This window comes from Cotesia typhae, unplaced genomic scaffold, assembly GCF_013202065.1.
Source record: "Cotesia typhae breed Kobodo isofemale line unplaced genomic scaffold, CoteBio_Ctyphae contig_123, whole genome shotgun sequence".
NCBI classification, from domain to species: Eukaryota; Metazoa; Arthropoda; class Insecta; order Hymenoptera; family Braconidae; genus Cotesia; species Cotesia typhae.
The window spans coordinates 1,922,948-1,941,332 of NW_027423715.1; the positions used below are offsets into that span (position 1 = coordinate 1,922,948).

The window sequence follows — 18,385 nt, forward strand, 5'->3', positions numbered from 1 at the left end:
TATTTTATTTAAACATTTTTATTTTTAATTTTAGTAAAATAAAAAATAAATATATCTGTAACAATTATTTTCTTACATTTTAATTAAATTTTAAATATTTTATTTTTTATTCCCTCAAATTTTCGCGCTTAAAAATTGCGCGCAGAAATCTTGCGCGTGTATACTTTGCACATGCGCTAAAAATTTTTTTCTGCAAAGAAAACGGCCACACTTCTAAGCTCGATAAAAAAAGTAAACCATAATAAAGCTAAAAAAGCAATGAGTATCAAGAAGAAAAAACAAACCTATTAATTATCGGGATGTTAAATATAATATTTAAACATCAGAAATAATAAATAATTAACCCGCGAAAAAGTATGCTAATAAAAAAGAGTGTTAATATTTTTTCTCACCACCTGACACAGCTAGTGTCATGGCGCTCAGTGACAAATCATCGGTAGTGCATCAGTCGTGATCAGCAGGTACACACATTAGTGACTACTCGTTAAATCAAATAATAAATTAATTTAAATAACTCAGTTATAGAGTTATCAGTTATCAGTTATCGCAAAATAGTCACCAGTGATGCCAGCTGACTAACAACAAACAAGTGATATTAAAATAACCGTAAACCATTGTAATATACAGCAACAATTAAAACAGTGTGTTGTTAAAAACCGGCTGTAGCATGTAGCTCGTTGATTCGCAATTTATTGAGAGCTCTAGGCTGTGGCCTATCGCAGAAAATGGCCGCGTGCGTATGAAAAAAAAAAAAAAAATAATAATGCTGACTGAATAATATTTTTACTTTTTTTTTTTTTTTTCTATTTATTTATCAACAATGTTGCAATTATTGATTGGATAATAATAAAATGAACGTTAAATATATTTCTAAGTGCTGATGAATTTCTTCTGCCAGTTGGTGGATCGCTGACAGCTATTATTTACCAATTGGAGTAGCTTACACTTCACAGAATAGCAAAAGAGCTTAAATAGTGTTATACGTTGTATTGTGTCGGCATGCTGTCTCACGGTCATCGACCGGAGGCTTAGAAACGAGATGTCGAGTTGCTCAGGGATACGCCACTGACTTTTATCATCATCTAGTACGAGTTAATGATTTTATTGTCTACTGTATTAAGACGGTGATCTATTTTTAATATAAATAGATTTTTAACCAGCTGAATGGTGTCCAATTTATCACCACCAGATCAGCTTACTGTACTGATTAATCAACACTGATGATAATAATAATAATAAGTGATATAAAATGTCAAGATTGTGGGACTGCTCTTCTTCAAGTTCAAGTTGATTATTTTTAAGCAAAATGGGAAAAGTTAATTACACACTGGGCATCATTGCCTTTGTGTTAATTATTTATTTATCAACAACTGCTAATGGTTAGTAATTATACGCTTCACTTATTATTTCAAATTTAATTATTACTTGCTTTTACTCCATTATTAACACGTGTTTCGATTGACCTTTTTATTCATGAAAATAAAATTAGCCGACAGCGAAAGATTTTTATTTTTTTTTTTTATTAACTAAATTAGCGATAAAAAAATATTTTTAAAAAATTGCATTTTTTATTTTTAAAAATTTTTAGATGTCAATTTTTTAAATAATTTTTTTCTTGTCATAATGTATTTGTTACAAAAATTAAAAAAATTATCAAATATCTGCTACATTAATTTTCATTAAAATTGCACGTACAGTTTTTCAAATTTTTTACATGTGAAATTTTTTCTTTTAATTTTTTTGGAGTAATTTTATTAATAAAAAAAATTCTAAAAAAGTTTAGATGTCGGCTAACTTAATTTTTATTTTTTCACAATGGGTTTATTATCTGTTGCTTTTTTTTATGTTATTATAACATTAATTAATGATAAAATAATATGATAGCCGTCAGCTGTCAATTTAAAAAATTTTTTTAAAAAATCAATTACAATAAAAAAATTTTTAATGTCTACTTCAGTGTCATAAAATGATTTATATTTTATTAAAAATTATTTTTCATAAATTTTTATTATTACTAAATTTATTAATTAAAAAAAAATATTTCGGAGTCAAAATTCATTATACATTTCTTTTATCAATATTTTATTATTCTACGTAATTAAATACAATTTTTTTATGTGCGGAAAGTTTTAACCTGTTGATGTAAAACAATGTAAATAAATGAACGATAACACTGAGCAAAGAAAAATATAAAAAAATAGATTCATGTATTAAATATTTAATTAACATTTTTTTTTAGAGTAAAGTAATTAATTATTTTCTATAATTACTATTATTGAATATTAATTTAAGCACATAGTTAATTTAAATACGTATTATGAATACAGTAAATGAATGATAGTTAATAAATTAGTTAGTATTAATGATTTATGAAAAATGTTTATCGAGGGTTATCGACGTTTTGTTATGCAACAATAGTTTAAATTGCATTCTAATCATAAAATGTATATTTGTATGACTGCGTATTAATGTATGTGACATTACTGCATTGATATACTTTGTATACATAATTATATTTTTTATCATTCGCTATAAAAATAATGGATATAAAATACGAGCGTGTTTATTGTGAATTAATTTTTTAGCGCGTTGAGAAATATATGTATACATACACTTATACACAGAGATTAATATATTAGTATGCAAATTAAGATTATGTCCAATACGTTATTTTTCGTTTTTTTGTATGCAGATTTTATTTTTAATTTATTCGATAATTTCTCGGTAGTCTTGCGTAATTTAAAACGTTTAAAATTTAGCTGTTTATTTTCGAGTTTTAGAATTTGTTTTTATTTCGCATGCGGGTAATAGACCGATAAAAAAATAATAAAATTATTTTAATGTAAACTCAAGTTTTATTTTCTTTGAAGTTCTTTAATAAATAAATATAAATAATTTAAGTGAGTAATTATTTATTGCACAACATCAAAATATTATTTTAGTGGAATAAATAATTACTTTAAAGCGTAGTTTTTTTTTTTTGACCTAGAGATTTTTTTTTTTTTTCTTTTTAAAAAATAATAACACAGAAGAAACTAGTCATGGGTATACATAAAATTATACGATGAAAAAAAAAAATAAATAAAATCTCTTGAGTTATTTCGATAGAATTAGCACATGGTTAATAATTGTAACGGGAATTTGATCTGCAAGATTTTGTAGTGTATAATAATAATAATAATAATAATAATAATAATAATAATAATAATAATAATAATAATAATAATAATTTTTTGTTATAATAAAAATATTTTTAAGATGAAAAATAATTGTGTAACATTAATTAATTAATTAAATATTTTGTTTTAGGATTAAAATGTTACTGCGACATTTGTGTCGATACCAATCACACATGCGAAACAGACGGTTACTGTTTTGCGAGTACGAGTCGCGAAGATGACGTCATCACACACGCATACAGGTAAAATAAATTTTTTTAACAAACTAAAATTATAATAATTAATATAATTTATTTTTGTATTTATATTTAGAACATTAATAATTTGAATTGTTAAAACCTGTAACAAAAGTTATTATTAATGAAATCGTAAAAAATGTAGATGATTAACGTGAAGAAGTTTCCTACTCTCGTAGACTCGTAAAAATTGTTGAGGCTGAAAGTAATCCCAGTTCCGTTGAGCCAACTACATTCTACATACTATATACTACCAGGATAATTGAAATACTCTTGATGGGGAAAAAAGATGCAGGGCATACGCGCGGATAATTGCCAGGAAGCGTGTGGGATCGACCGGTTTTTGCGAGGAAAGGAGACAAAGAATATACGTATACATGTACCACACTAAAAAGAAAAAGAGGGGGTGGTAACGTACACGAAATTCGTTCTTCTTGGTGATCGATAGCTAGTTTTATTTGCTGAAAAAAATTCTATACCAGGGGTTTCATGAATAGGGGGCCTTTTTTTTATTTTTTTCAAAAAAATATTACTCATTTTTACCACTGAATTTTAGGCAGCTTCATAAGTTGTTATTATTATTATCATCATTATTTTTTAATATCTTCAAAGATTCTATCGAAAATTTAAAAGCTATTTTTTATTAATAATAAAAAGTGGTTTCACTGATTCGAGTATTTACTATACAAGAGTAGAGACAATGTTTTAAAAAAGTTTTTAAGTAATTGGCTGCATTCCAGCAGGAAAACCAAATGAAAGTGATAAGACCTAAAGTAAGAGACCGCAATGAATAATAATAATAATAATAATAATAATAATAATAATGAGAAAATACTATAACTGAGGACTGAAGAGAAGATGGTGATTATAAGACAGCCAGGAGACAAATATAACAGACATAGAAAAGAAAAACAGTTTAAATTCTCGTGTTTGAACTCTCTCAGAATAAATTGCTCAGCGACAAGCTAAAATGACGATGAGAACTCGACCTCGATGTTGCCACCACTATCTCATACTTAATTCTTAAATCATTTATTCACCAGACAGATTATATTTAGGTTACTCGATTTTATCAATTATTTAACCGCGAATTCATAAATTTTAATAGATGGACCTTATTAGATACTTTCTACCAGACAGATAGATTTAGTCGGTGATTTATATTATTATTTATTATTCTTATTACGTATTATATATATTTAAAAAAAAAAATTACTTTACAAATTTTAATATTTATAAATAAAATATAAAAAATCAGTAGTCAATATTTAATAATACCGATTAATTGGTAAAAAAAAATAAAATATAATAAATGGGTTGACAGCGATGAGTGTTAATAAATAAGAGAATGACAGTTGGCATATATTAAACTGGTAATTTATTAGGTGGATGATAGTTATGTTAAGAAAGAGATAATTATGATATATTATACAAAAGGTGTTTCGACCGAAAAAAATGGTTCCCACCTGAAGACCCTCTCGCCTGCAAACGAAACAACTATCACAATGGAGTATGCTGCGATAAAGAATACTGCAACCTGAATTTATATCCGGTTTTAGAGTCTTCCGACGTACCACCCGAATTACCTAAAGGTATATTGATAACCACGGGACATATGTGTATTACGCCACGATTGTGTGTGTGCGGTATTTCGAGATAATAATACAATAATAATGTTTTCACTCTTTTACATCAACCATTTTACTTAATATTGTTTTTAGTTTTTTTTTTTTTTTTTTTTTTTTATAATTATTAAAACACCGTGTGTCGAAAAACGATTTAACTAACAACAATCCCAAAATTTAACAGCATTCTATTTTATTTTATTTGAGTTTACGTTTTACTTTACCGAGGCCCCATTGTTTTTTAGCTGCCAAGAAACTCAAGGATGTTTTTAAGCGATTAAAATTTTTTTTAGCATGTTAATTTGCTACTTTGTTATGATAATTATTTTCACTTAAAAGTGAAATAATATAATAAAAAGAATAGGCTTCAACTCCTGGAGATTCTTAAGCAGCTACTGACAATCAATCATTCAAGATTTTTTTTTTGCCTTATCAATATTCTTTGTGAGTTTCTTATGCATTTAACACATAAAAATAAATCGCATCTGTCTAACAAAGATCTTGGATTTAATATTATTTTATTTTTACATAGTTTTTTTTTTTGGTTATTCAATTTATTCTGACGGCATACGCTTTTAAGTGAATTTAAATATATATTATCGGCAATGAAAGTTATTATGAGGATGGTAAGGTATTTTCAAAGTCAGGAAGTATTATCGAATTTTAGGGAGATTTATTTTAATAGCTTTTAAAATTAAATTTTTTTTTTTACACACCTCAAACTTTTCAGATTAATCGGTTATTTTATTGAAATATTTTCGATTAATAAAAACGTGAATAAAAATAATTTTTTAAATATTGTCGACAAGTAAGAGTCTCAATTTAAGAGATTACAAAATGATCAGAATAAAATTACAAGACTTAAAATAAATAAATAGAACTAAAAAAAAAATAACATTTTTACAGTTAGCTTGAACAATTTAAATTCTTTGCCAAGTCACGCAATGAAGACAAAGTACTTTACACATAATTTAAAAACAAAACCATTATTCTCGACACAAAGATTTGAGGTGTGCACGATTGGCCTCCAAAACAATTAAAAAAATATTTATAAAACAACATCTTAAATTAAAAGAAAAAAAATAGATTTTCTGTGAAAAATATCATATGAAAATATGGGCTTAAAGGTGCGTGAAAAAACAGCTGTCGTCGTCACAACCCGAACCGCTGATCTTCTGCATGACGAGCAATTCGATAAATACGACCTTTGTCATCGAGTGCTGCAAAGAGGATTTTTGCAATCGGGATCTTAAACCCGCGCTGCACCCTACCACGAGAGAAGGTACAGTTTCATCCTCTCCGGAGCTACAGCCACAATATTTATTCTTGTTAACTATTTATTATTATTATTATTATTTAAATAACAAAAACATCTAAATACCTATTAATAAACAAACAAAGTATTTAATGCAGCAATAGCACTGTCAAAATTATAAAGCCGGTGGTGTAGAATTATTCGACGCACTCTCTTGTGCCCTCACTCTTCACTTGCCTTTATTTCTATTATTTATTATTTTTCTTCTGTCTATATCACTGCGCAATTATTTTATTTATTTAGATCTGCACATTACTTCCTAATTATTAATTTATTATTTATTTATACATGTACTATAAATTATATATTTGCTTTGAGATTAATGTATTATATATTAATCACTCTCGCTTCTTACTTTTGGTTATAATCAATTTTTTTTTTTTTTAAATTTTAATTTATCTTTTTATTATTTTATTTTTCTATCTTTATTATTGTGTACTTATAAATATATTTTTTTTTCTTTTCATTTTAGAATATGTCTACTGATGTAATCATGCAAACAAAAAATCTATTAATAGCTTGCGTCGATGCACGTTTAGATAAATGAATACAAGTCAGAAATATGTGTATTATATATTTATTGTAAACGTTATATTCGTTAGATTATTAATTTATTGCCTGTGGTGAAAATTTTATTTATTTTGTCATACAGGATGCTTATTAAAGTGTTCTGTAATATTTTAGATATAGTCTGCCTATTTTTGGGCATAAAAAATTGATTTGTATTTTTTTGTAATTCTTTGTGGTGAAAAAAAAAAATCTAAAGTATCTAACTTTTATTAAAAAATTCACCGTGAAGAATGTCAAAACTTCTTTACACATTTAAAAATATTGTATAACGTTTTAAAAATTTTATTGAAATTTTTTTTTTACTTAAAAAAATTTTTTTTTAATGGATCTTTTCAATAATTCGGTTTTACAAACTATCGGATCGACGACCCGTGATAAAAATTGTTAGGAGAATAATTGATTGAGGGTGAAAATTTTTGTATGGGTAAAAAATTTTCAGGATGAGATTTTGGATACATAAAAAGGATTTTAAAAATTTTTTGGACTGAGTGGTTAGAAATTTCGGCAATGAATATTCAGGAGAGAAATATACTGTTCTCAGGTGTTACGATAAGACGCGGTTCTTCCCAGCTCCCGAGTACTCAGTATGGTGTAGCAACAATGAGACTCTTCGAGGTCCTGGAACCGAGCAATTTATAATCGCATGTTGCGACAATAATGACTTCTGCAATCGCGAGCTGCAGCCGTCGTTTTCTTCATACATTACGGGAAACTCTCGTGGTATATACAGATTTGAAAGAGGTACTACATCCACTTATGAAAAGGAAAACAATCATCACTCGATGACTCGATCACTCCACTCCACTTGTTGCTTTTATTACTCGTTGAAGCTTTGTATAGTTACAATTACAATTACATTAAAAAACCACGAGCGTTTTATAAATTTTTATAAATCTGTAATGTTACTATTACAAGTACTTTTTTCCATTTTTTATACCTCGAGTCATGCCACATATGTTTAAACATTCAAGTAGATAGAAATAAAAGACACATTTAGTATTATGTTAGTGCTATGCTGACTGTAGAGGAATAACTATTTTATTTTTTTATTTATTTAATCAAGTACTTGCCAGTTTATTACATAGATTGAACCAACCTTTTTTATTGTCAATGTACATCACTATTTCACTTATATGACATGTATATTACTCAATATAAAATGACAAACTCCAATCTTCAATCATAAACTATTTACCCCACACGCGCCGGAAATTACTCAATTTTGCTCAAGTGACAAGCGCAATCTTGAGATTATCAACCAGTCGACGTATTAAATCAAAATCTCAATTACATTATTTTGTTATAAGTTAATTACACTGTAGACTTTTTTTTTTTATAAAAAAAATTTAAATGTTCCTTAAATTTTTATTAAATATTTACAAGTTGGGTCAATCATTTTAATTTTCATTTTTTTGAATGAAATTTCATTTGAAAATTGTTTTTTTTTTTTTTTAATTGTTTCTTTTTTTATGTACTTTTCAAAAAAATATATCAAAAACATAAAAAAAAAATTAAATAAAAATTTTATCCAAAAACGTGAGCGCCAAAATTTTTTCCAACTTTTGAAGGCAAAAAAGCTATTGAAATCTTAATTTTTTTTTTCACGACATTTTTTATCATAAATGTTAATTTTTCACCTCGTTATGGCCCAAAATAAGGTTGACCCCACTTGTAAATAATTACAAACAATTTTAAATGTTCCGTAATTTTTTTTTTTTTTAAATTGTCTTGTCTGAAAAAACGTATAAAATTATTCAATCAACTTGCAAATAAATTAAAATTTTTCTATTTCCCCGGTAGCCTTTTTTTCACTAATAATATAAAATTACTATTCATTATAAATTATTCCTCAATGTCAGCAAGGTATGCTAATAAAAACTCGTTAAAAATCATCCAACGATATTTGCCTGCCTTCATCGTCAATCGTCTATATATGGGTTGTTTTTAAAATCTCACTCATGAGGGCCGTGGAACAAACCGCATGATACGAGGATTGAATATAAATACAAATCTCGGCTACTCATTCATTTAATTCGATTGGAAATTCATTGGACCGCATGTTATGAAATAGATTGTTCGTTTCATCCAACCAACAAATGTAAACCCAATTAAAATTCACAAAAATTAAATACAGAAAATTGGATTTCACAGAACAGATGAATATATATATATATATATATATATATATATATATATATATATATATATATATATATATATATATATATATATATATATATATATATATATATATATATATATATATATATATATATATATATATATATATATATATATATATATATATAAATCCATCCATTTATATTATAAGTTTGTGTTGTCATATTTTTATCCATAAATCCACAAAATCCACGTTATAGTGCGTCTGTCACGTTCTCAATCAATGCTTTGGTTTATTCGAATCATCTGGACCTTCGTTCCTTCTAATCGTTATCGTTATTGTTCACCAATTTAAATTATAATTATAATTATTAATTGAATAAATTTACATTCAAATTTACTAAACACCAGATCAAAAACAATATCGACTCTCATTAAAAAACGTTTTTTATGATAACGCATGGAAAATTACATTTTATTTATTATACTATCAATCTCATGTATATTTTATTATTTTTATTATTATTATTAGTATTATCAATTGCACCACAGGTGGAAAGCATCCACTTTTCAAACATGGCTATGACTACCAAGTAATATTTATAAATATTTAATTTAAGTAATTAAAATTCGTCATTTAAATAACAGGTAAGCAATGAAAAATTCCCGTAGGAAAAAATCATTGTTTAAATGTTTTTGCATGTGGTTTAACGCTTTGCACATCTGTTATTTTTTTATTTAAGTTTATAAACGCAAATGCTTCATATTACGCATTGCTTTTGCTATTTTTAATTTTTAATAAAATTAAGCATTTATTAATATCTCATAAAAACATAAATTTTCTTAAAAGATTAATTTAAAAAAAAAAAAAAAAAAAACTAATTGCTACTTTTTCAAACCAAAGTGACTGCGGCGGGCGATGGAGTCGCGGCTTGGGCCACCTGGAAAATGGCATTGACGATAGCGTTGCCGATTTGTGCGATCTGTGTGGTCGTTATGGTGGTCTATCACATTCACATGAGTCGACAGCGACCGGCAAGACACTTTCCTGATGATTCTATGGAAGCGCCGGAGAGACCGATCCTTGGAGGCGTTACAATCCGGGACATGCTGGAGATGACGACCAGCGGCAGCGGTTCAGGTAATTTGTGTTTTTTTTTATTAGTTACGATTTTTTATGGAGCTGGTTAACTGACTGATTGTTTGTTTGTTTGTTATTTAAGTAGGTCTGCCGTTACTAGTCCAGCGGAGTATCGCTCGGCAAATTCAATTAGTCGAGACGATCGGCAAGGGCAGATTTGGAGAAGTCTGGCGAGGAAGATGGCGTGGGGAAAATGTTGCGGTGAAGATATTTAGCTCAAGAGAAGAGAGATCTTGGTTTAGAGAGGCTGAGATTTATCAGACTGTCATGCTCAGGCATGATAATATTCTGGGGTTCATTGCTGCTGATAATAAAGGTTTGGAAATTTTTTTAACAAATGCTGACTAAGTAAGTGGGGACGAAATTAAAAAAAAGACCTTTGCAATGACTCTAAATTTCACTAAAAAAAACCGATTTTATCAAATGACTATGATAATTTTTTTTTCTCAATTTTTTTTCATTGAATTTTTTTAATATTTGTTTTTATTGATAGTTTTTATTCTGATAAATTGATATTACACGAGTGTTTGAGAGATATTTTATATAAACGTATAAAACTATCATTATTATTCTCTCATCACTATGAATAAAACATGAAACAAATAACGCAAGGAATTTCCAGAATTATTTTCAACTCCAAAAGTTTTACGGTGTCAGAAAAATATTTCTTATCAGCTTTCGTATCACGCGCCCTTAGATCTATTTTTTATTTCCTGTTAAAAAAGTTAAGTGACAATTTTCCTGAAATGAAATCACACTTTTCACTCTGGTAACTGATGAGCTATAAACTAACACAAATAAACAACAATTCAAGTACGTTTTTAGAGCGCTTAAATATTTTCTGCAAGATTTATAGATTTGTTGATAAAAAAAGTTATTTAATAAAAAATTAATTACTAATTACTGATGATTAATGATAATGACAGAAAAAAATTCCAATATAATTATCGTGAAGCGATCGGATTAGAAATGCGCAGTAATTAATTCAACCATGTCATAAGACGTTAATAATTAATTATGCAAATGGTTAATTAATTCTTGAATTACGTAAAAATATAAAAAAAAACTCGGAGTCGAAAATAAAAAATTGCTGACATAGAAAGGAATAATATAAATAATAAATATAAGTAATATTGATTTCGAATTTAATTGGATGAAATAATTTTAATTTTTTTAACAGACAATGGAACGTGGACACAATTGTGGCTCATAACGGATTACCACGAGAAAGGCTCGCTTTTCGATTATCTAAATCGCTCAACAGTCGATACGAAGGGTATGATGAGAATGGCACTCACCATGGCAACCGGTCTTGCTCACTTACACATGGAGATTGTTGGGACACAGGGTAAACCAGCAATAGCTCATCGTGATCTCAAATCTAAAAATATTCTTGTCAAAACAAATGGCACGTGCGCTATTGGTGATCTGGGTCTTGCTGTGAGGCATGACGTTATTACAGACACCGTTGACATTCAGCTTAATAACCGGGTTGGAACTAAACGTTACATGGCTCCTGAAGTACGTGTTATTATTTTTATTATATTTACTTGTGTTTTTAATGCTTCAATACCGGACTGAGATCATTGATTTATTGGCATTTATTTAATGGTATCAGGTATTATTTCAGGTCCTTGAAGAGACGATAAACATGAACCACTTTGATGCTTTCAAGAGGGCTGACGTATATGCTCTTGGTTTAATACTGTGGGAGATTGCCAGAAGGTGTAATGTAGGTGGTATTTATGATGATTACCAGCTACCATTTTATGATCTGGTACCTTCGGATCCTACTATTGAAGAAATGAGAAAAGTCGTTTGTACAGACCGACAGAGACCTTCTATCCCTAATAGATGGCAATCTATTGAAGTAAGTATTTTCTTTTTTTTTTTTTTTTTTTTTTTTTTTTTTTTTTGTCAATTAACTAATTACACAGTACGATTTTTTATGGTCTCGAGAAATTAGTTGTTATATTGATTTAAGCTTCATGTTATTTTATTTATTACATAACCGGTTTTATTTTTTATGATTTATTTTGATATATTTCTTTGAACAAAATGAGAAAAAATATTATTGAAAAGTAATTGATATTCAAAAATTTATTTATTTAAATTTATAAATGAATTAAATTTTTTTTTTTATTTAAGAAAATGAATACCAAGATTTTTATAATATTAAAATATGTTTTTCATTTCAAATTATTTTATTTTTCATTTTTGTGAAGTTTTCAAAAATTGACAATAGACGTCAGCATTAAAAAAATTTAATTTTGACATTTTCTTAAAAATTATGATTTTTGAATTTGAAATATTTTTGCGCCATTCGTAAATTCGGCGCGGGCCAATAGTAAGCTTTTTCTACGACGCCATTTTATACTCGTGACCGCTAGAGTGCGATAGACGATAGCTGTATTTCTGTCAGTCATCAACCGCCATTGTCGGTTCGGATCCGCGCTTTTTAGTAATTGTTAGTAGTTGTTGATGTTTAATTATTTCTAAAATGAAGTAAATCGCGGTATATTTTGTCTGTGTTGTATAGAAAAGTAAATATAATCGCGTATCGTCGAATTTAAAAACGTCAACATTAAATTTTATTGTGAAGAGTCGTTAATCAATTTTTTTTCTAAAAGTTTCGCGGAAAACAATGTCGAGTGTACGATACTGAAATTGAGAGATATTTAATGATTTTTTTTTTAAATAGATGATAGCATGAAAATTTTGCTTAAAAACTTCATCTTTAATTATAAATGAGATTTTTATAAATAATTTTCTATGTTTAGTTTATTTAAAAAAAAATTTTCAAATGTCTGCTAACTTCAGTCTCATAAGTGTAATCAAGTGCGAGCTTTCATTCAATGTTCGCATGATTTTGATTTTAAAAAATGTAAATATTACTAAATTCATGTTATAATTTATTAAAAAGTCCCAAAATTAAGTTAGCCGACATCTAAAAATTTTTAGAATTTTTTTTTTATTGAAAAAAATCTCTAAATTAAAATAGATGAAAGTCTTGAAGTTAGTTAAAGGCCAAAACTCGCAAAAAATGGGACCTGGTTCCTTATTGGTCAATAAATAAGGCGCGCGCGTAGCGCGCTATTCAAATTTCTAGTAATAACTAGAAATTTGAATAGCGCGCTACGTGCGCGCCTAAACTTCAACCAAGTGCAATTTAAAAAAAATTTTTTTTTGTTTTCTTTAATTATTGAAAAAAAATTAAAAACGTCGGCTAACTTTAGTATTATAAAAATTTTTAAAAACTAAGTTTTTTTTTCTTTTTTTTCAAATGAAATGTCTCAAATTTTCTTCTTTAATAGCCGCTCGGCTGTTAAATTGAATATTTAAGAAAAAATGATTTTAATAATTTTTTTTTTTACAATTTATTTTAATAATTATTAATTTGTTTGAAGTCACGATACTGGAGTACTTTTTTGGAAGCAATTGTGTTACAAATAATCAATAATTTATGTTACAGGCACTACAAGTAATGTCAAAAGTAATGAAGGAGTGTTGGTACCACAATGCAGCAGCGAGACTGACTGCTCTACGTATTAAAAAATCACTGGCCAACTACGGATCGATAGCAGACATTAAGTAAGTAATTTGGAACATGGACTTATCTAAACTTGGATTGCCAACGAATCAGCTTCAGTAATCACATCTGCATGCTCAGGAATAACTATTGATAGGAGATCTTATTCATCAACTCAATGTAAATTCCATACGATTTTAATTATCAATACTTAACACTATTGGTATTAAATGAATATGTTGGTATAATTTATTTATAATTTAAAAAAAGGAGACTGATGACAGTAAATAAACGGACAACTTTCTACAATTGTATTTGTATGAATAACAACGATCATGTCATTGCTTTGCAATTGATAAAATTTAGGCTTTAAAAATATAAAATTTTATTTTTACACATAAAAATTAAAAATGATAATTATTTGGAGGATCGATTAGAGAAAAAGATAATGGATTTTTAAATCTTCTGGCTTAATGCTAAAAAAAGTCTCGGTATGTGATAGATATTTTTTTATTTAGTGATTTCTCTTTAAATATAATTATATTTATATAGTAATTCAAAATTAATTGAAGATTTATTTTGATAAGTGCATTATTAATCGATTTGTTATTCACTAACGTGATCGATTGCGAGTTATTGAAATTAGCTTTATCATCAATATTTTAATCTTAAATTAGTAATTAATGGAAATTTTTAAAATTAAATTGATAATTAAACAAGTTTGTCGATTACGATTATTATCAGTGTATAAATAAAAAAAAAAAATAATAATAATGATGATGATGATGATTATGATTATGAAGATGATGATCAAGGTAAAAATAAAAGAAATGAGTTTATAGCTTTTAAGTACACCCGAATATTTTTGCTCAAATTTTAACGAATAAAATATTAATCATTCAGGTACTATTTGTGTCAGCCGTTAAATTTTTTAATCCACCATGACTGTGTATCTTTGCAATTTTAATTATTTTTATGATAAATATTTTTATTCTTTTTCTTTCAATTTAATTTTAAAAAATAATTTTTAAAAAATTCCATTGATTAAAAAAAAAAAAGGAAAAATTCTTGAAGATTTTTAATTTAACAAATAAATTTCTTGGTTAAAAAAAAAAAAATAAAATTGTAGAGTGCAAAGTTATAAAAGAGATGAAAAATAATCTTCTTTTTTCCGTAAAACAACTTGGAAGGCTGAAGTAAAAGGGTGCTAAGAAATTAGCAATAGACTGGAAGCAAACGAGTAAATACGAATACAATAAAAAAAAAATTAAAAAGAATAAATAAATAATAAAAGAGAGTGTGTAAAGATAATTAAGAAGGTGTTAATGTAAAGAAGTTTAGTAATTGGATCAAACAAAATTGAAAAGACTATATTTTCGGGAATTTTATTTGTAGGTTCGTGATAATAATAAAATACTAAAAATAAAAAAGAACAAAAAAAAATAACAAAATTTAGTGAGTACTAACTATTGTTAGGTTTGAGATGTGATTGATATGAATAGGATACGATACGATACAATTACATGATATGAGTAGGAATGATTCGAGGTTGAATGTCATTCATTTATTTTTTTTTATTATTATTATTTATCATTATAAATATTAATATTAATAGAATGCGATGAAATGAAATTGACGTTAGGAGTAAATATAATAATAAATGATAATTGATAGCAGCTATGTGAGCCGTGAAACGTTTAGACTGATTATGCTTCGAGGAACAAGTAAGAAAGCTCCTTTTAATTATTTTTAACTTAAATGATATCGACAAGTTACGAGGTTTTCGATTACTGGATTCAAGTTAATGGAACGTGTAAAAAAACTTATCAAAAAAAAAATTATAATTACTTTTTAAATTTTTTAAAAAAAAAATAATACAATCTATTAATTTTATTTGTCGATTGATCAAATGAATCTTCGTCATCCAATTGCACTAAACATTTAATAATTGAACGTAAAAAATTTTTTCTGACAATTAATAATTCTTTATATAAAAAAAAAATTAGAGGTAATACGTAAGCGTATTTTTAAAATTTATTTTTATTTTGTAACTCAGTCTAATACGCAAATTAGTTATATTACTTTGGTTTAAATGTATTGCTGTTATTTGGTTCTAAAACCCGGGCCCGACTGTCTATCGAGAAGAATGATAATGATTAACTATAACTACATGCCGATGCGTATAAATAAAACTAATATTTATGACAAATTAATATACTTCTGATCCGTGTAGTGTGCAAACACTTGTCCATGGATCGCAATTCACTCAAAGACTGAAATACATATTCATAGTAGATTTACATCAGAGTTTTTACAATTTTAAAACAGTTACAATACATTTGCAACTAAATAAAACAGCGTACTAAGTTGATTAATTATTTTATAACTCAATTTTATACTTTAATAATATTAATGTATTATTAACTGATGATACCGCTGCTAAACGACATGTTCATCATTTATTTTATCTAATGTTCCCCAATTACATTCCTGTTAATTATTTAGGGTATTTTGTTTTCTTTATATTAATGTATTTGAATATATATATATTTATATATAAATATAAAGTATATCCTATCTACGAGTAGCTATTATTAACAACTGTTTTTTTTTTTTTATTTTTATTTATAAACTGGATGAACCTACCGAGCATTTTTTATTGAATTGAGCAAAATTTAAAGATGATTAGTTTTATCGAAACTTCCAATAGAATATTCAAAAGAGCTCCCAGTTATTACCACTAGTACAATAATGTGCCAATACATTGACAGCTGAAGTTTATAATTAAATCCAGATTAATAGAACGAGTAATAATAATAATAATTATAATAATAATAATGATAAAATAGTAATAATGATAATATTTGTAATCAAGCTTGATCTGTTGCTGACATCCAACTTCAACAATCAATAAAATCTTCTCATATTTAATAAAGTAATATATGAACATATGTAAAATTAATCAAGTTAAGTGAATGCAATCCTATTGAACTTTTTGATTAATTTTTTTATCTTAATTATAGAAGAAAAATATCTGATTAATTTTTAAATAGTTAACATAATTTTTTTTAGTTATTTTTCTTTTTAAAAAAATATTTGGACCAAATTGATTTAATTTTTTTCAATTTAATTTTCAGATATTTTAGATATAATAATTAAAATAAAAAATTAATTTAAACAATTTCTTCCGAATCGGTCTAATTCTAAAAACGAACCGTCAGTTGGGCCCGTGAAAAAAAAAAAAAAAAACAGTCTGAATCAATTTATCCGTAACAGTAAAACTGCCAATTACAATTTACAATTAAAGTTTATAATTCTTATTGGTTTACAAATTATTATTAATTAATAAGTAAATAATAATAATAATAATAATAATAATAATAATAATAATAATAATAATAATAATAATAATAATAATAATAATAATAATAATAATGACTAATGACTAATGATAATCCTTATATATATATTTATTTATTTTGCCATTGAAAAACCAAACTTGTAAACAAATGTATGTATACCGTTACACAAATCCGCGAATTTAGAATGTGAGTGACACGTTAAAATATAATAACAATAATTACTATGACTATTATATTATATATTTACAATATTTAAATACGTTATTTATACGCTTTGTATATGGTTTGTTTTTTTTTTTTTTTTTTTTTTTTTTTAATTAAATATTGTACTATTAATTATATAATTATAAAGGAATAATTACAATGGTCGAGCTGAGATGTTTTGCGTTATAGAATAAAACTGTTTAGCTTGTGCTTTGTCAGCTATTTACGTACTTGGATCAGAATGAGAATTAGGCGAGACGGTTTGAACAAAAATAATTAAAAAATATATTTATGTTATTTTTAATACCGGAAGATCTTTTAGACATTCTTACTGGTCGAGGTTTATTTTGGCTGCTTGCCCTTTACACTTATATTTATCTTTTATTTATTTATTATTATTATTATTATTATTATTATTATTATTATTATTATTATTATTATTAAAATTATATTTTTTTACTTATAATAAATCAGTTATTCAAGCCGTCTCATTAATATAATTAATACCTAGCGATAATATAATATATTTCAAAAATTAAAGAAAGCATGGGTTACCGAATTATTAACAAGATTCGAATCTAAAAATAAAAATTTTAAGTTGGTTAATTTATTGATTGTTACCCGGTAAACTCTTGCCTTCGTTGCTTCATTAATTTAATTGTTATTAATTACATTATATTTTTACTTATCTTTATTTTTATTATCATTATCATTATTATTAATTATTATTATTTTTCTATTTTATTAATGTATAATACCCTGTACATAACGGTGTAAATGATTGTGAAAAATAAGGAAAAAAAAAAAAAAAAAAAAAAAAAAAGTAACAAAACTTATGTCAAGTATTTGTAATTTTTTTTTATTTGATAGGTGATTTATATTATTTATTATTAAAAATCATTAATACTATGGCTGACTTTATAATTGGTCATAGTCTCATGATTATGATAAATATAATTTTTTTTTTTAATGTTAATGATAGTTACACGTTAGAAATTTTTTAGATAGTACTTTTCATAAATCTATAGAACAAAATAGTCAGAAAATTTATAAACAGTTACCGTTGTTGAAAAATATACCATTACCATTGCCTTTATATGACA

General features: G+C 26.1%; 1 protein-coding gene across 8 annotated transcripts; it reads left to right on the forward strand.

The window, feature by feature from the left end:
• Positions 1 to 145: 145 nt before the first annotated feature.
• On the forward strand, positions 146 to 17,764 carry Babo (TGF-beta receptor type-1 babo). Of its 8 annotated transcripts, XM_074256724.1 has the most exons (9): positions 150 to 1,379; positions 3,310 to 3,421; positions 4,853 to 5,050; positions 6,168 to 6,322; positions 9,951 to 10,187; positions 10,270 to 10,503; positions 11,368 to 11,708; positions 11,818 to 12,057; positions 13,660 to 17,764. In XM_074256724.1, the coding sequence occupies exons 1-9, from the start codon at positions 1,307 to 1,309 to the stop codon at positions 13,780 to 13,782; spliced, it is 1,713 nt and encodes a 570-aa protein (XP_074112825.1). In that variant the 5' UTR covers positions 150 to 1,306; the 3' UTR covers positions 13,783 to 17,764. The 8 variants fall into 8 exon arrangements, with proteins under 8 accessions (XP_074112778.1, XP_074112813.1, XP_074112825.1 ...); XM_074256677.1 differs by lacking the exons at positions 4,853 to 5,050; positions 6,168 to 6,322 and adding an exon at positions 7,467 to 7,666 and having other exon boundaries at positions 146 to 1,379; positions 10,273 to 10,503; positions 11,806 to 12,057; XM_074256712.1 differs by lacking the exon at positions 6,168 to 6,322 and having other exon boundaries at positions 149 to 1,379; positions 4,853 to 5,007; positions 11,806 to 12,057.
• The last annotated feature ends 621 nt before the right edge of the window (positions 17,765 to 18,385 follow it).

Excerpts from the sequence above, each read along its gene's own strand:
- Babo (XM_074256724.1), top strand. The coding sequence starts at position 1,307 with ATGGGAAAAGTTAATTACACACTGGGCATCATTGCCTTTGTGTTAATT. Across the intron at positions 1,380-3,309 it reads TTTATCAACAACTGCTAATG|GATTAAAATGTTACTGCGAC; the intron begins GTTAGTAATTAT and ends ATTTTGTTTTAG. Across the intron at positions 3,422-4,852 it reads GTCATCACACACGCATACAG|GTGTTTCGACCGAAAAAAAT; the intron begins GTAAAATAAATT and ends ATTATACAAAAG.